The following is a 1,614-nucleotide window of genomic DNA, read 5'->3' on the forward strand; positions in this document are numbered from 1 at the left end:
AAAACCTAAAATAAGAATTATGGCATTTTAAAAGATATCATAAAATAAGAGCATCCCATCTGATAGAGTAATTTTAAAATGTTTCAAGAGACAAAAACGTGTGTTATTGATTTAAGAGTTTAACGTACAACCATCATGATGGATTTAAAGATTACGTTAAAAATAATAACATAGAAATAAAAATAGTGTATATAAAACATTTAAAAATATTTCAAGACTAGAAGATTTGATTTCAATATAGCATACTGTAGGTGCAGGTTTAATCTAACAAAACTATTGAAAAAAGAGCTATAAGCAGGAAGACCCTTGATTTGTTGTGAACTGCATTGGAGGTTGTTGTTGTATTCGTTGTATTAGATATAGTTGGAGGAATATTAGTGGAGCCAGCGACTGCAGTAGTGACGGAAATGGTGGTTGGTGCATCAACTGCAGTTGTGGCTGGTACAGCTGAAGAAGTAGTTATTGTCGGAGTAGCTGAAGTGGTTGTCTCAGCCGCTGCACCAGCCACAACTGTGGCTGTACGARCTGGCTGTAGAGCTGCTGTGGTTGTTTTTTGAGTGGCTGTGGTTGTTGTCGGCACCGTTGTGGTTAATGTTGGAGTGGCTGTGRTGTTTGTTGGAACCACTGTGGTGGTTGTCTGAGCAGATTTGATTGTTGAAGGACATACTGTATTTGTTGTCGGCACTCTTGTGATTGTTGCCAGAGCGACTGTTGTTAGAGAAGCTGTGGTTGTTGTTGGCAAATCAGTGGTTGTTGTTAAAGCCGCTGTGGTGGTTGTCTGAGCAGSTGTGGTTGTTGTCTCAGCCGCTGAGGTTGTTGTCAGAGTGGTTGTTCTTGGAGAAGGTGTGGCTGATGTCTCAGCTGCTGTGGTAATTGTATGAGCAACTGTTGTGGTTGTCGGAGAAGTTGTTGTAGATGGAGAAGCTGTGGTTGCTGGTGCCTCTGTGGTTGTTGTCAGAGCAGCTGTGGTTGTTGGAGTTGCTGTGGTTGTTGTCGAAGCCGCTGTGGTGGCTGTCTGAGCAGCTGTGGTTGTAGTTGCAGCTGCTGTGGTTGTTGTCTCAGATGCTGTGGTTGTTGATGGAGCAGCTTTTGCTTTTGGAGAGGCTGTGGATTTTGTGGCAGAAGCTGTGGATGTTGTTTGAGCGGCTGTGGTTGTTGTCGGAGCAGCAGTTGTTGTTGTCAGGGCGGCTGTGGTTGTTGTCAGAGTGGCTGTGGTTGATCTTGGAGAAGCTGTGGTTGTTGTTGGAGACGCGRTGGTTTTTGTCTCAGCCGCTGTGGTTGTTGCCGGAGTAGCTGTGGTTACTGTCAGAATGGCTGTGGTTGTAGATTGTGAAACTGTGGTTGTTGGCTCCTCTGTGGTTGTTGCTGAAGCAGCTGTGGTTGTTGTTGAAGCAGCTCTTGTTGTCGGAGCAGCTGTGATTGTTGTCAGAGCAGTTATCATTGTTGTTGGAGCCGCTGTGGTTGTTGTGGGAGTACCTGTGGTTGTTGTCGGAGCAGCAGTGGGTGATGTTGCAGTGGCCGCGGTTGATGTCGGACCAGCTGTGGTTGTTGCAGTGGCTCTGCTTGTTGTTGAAGCAACTGTGGTTGTTTGTGCCGCTGTGGTTGTTGGTGCAG

The 1,614-nt window shown here is 45.5% G+C and overlaps 1 protein-coding gene across 1 annotated transcript; it reads right to left on the minus strand.

The window, feature by feature from the left end:
- Positions 1 to 6: 6 nt before the first annotated feature.
- Positions 7 to 1,608, minus strand: LOC103472632 (mucin-5AC-like). The gene has a single exon (XM_008422389.2). It carries the CDS (start codon positions 1,439 to 1,441, stop codon positions 260 to 262), a length of 1,182 nt encoding a protein of 393 aa, XP_008420611.2. The 5' UTR covers positions 1,442 to 1,608; the 3' UTR covers positions 7 to 259.
- Between the last annotated feature and the right edge of the window lie 6 nt (positions 1,609 to 1,614).

This window comes from Poecilia reticulata, linkage group LG11 (assembly GCF_000633615.1).
Source record: "Poecilia reticulata strain Guanapo linkage group LG11, Guppy_female_1.0+MT, whole genome shotgun sequence".
In the NCBI taxonomy this organism is placed as follows: Eukaryota; Metazoa; Chordata; class Actinopteri; order Cyprinodontiformes; family Poeciliidae; genus Poecilia; species Poecilia reticulata.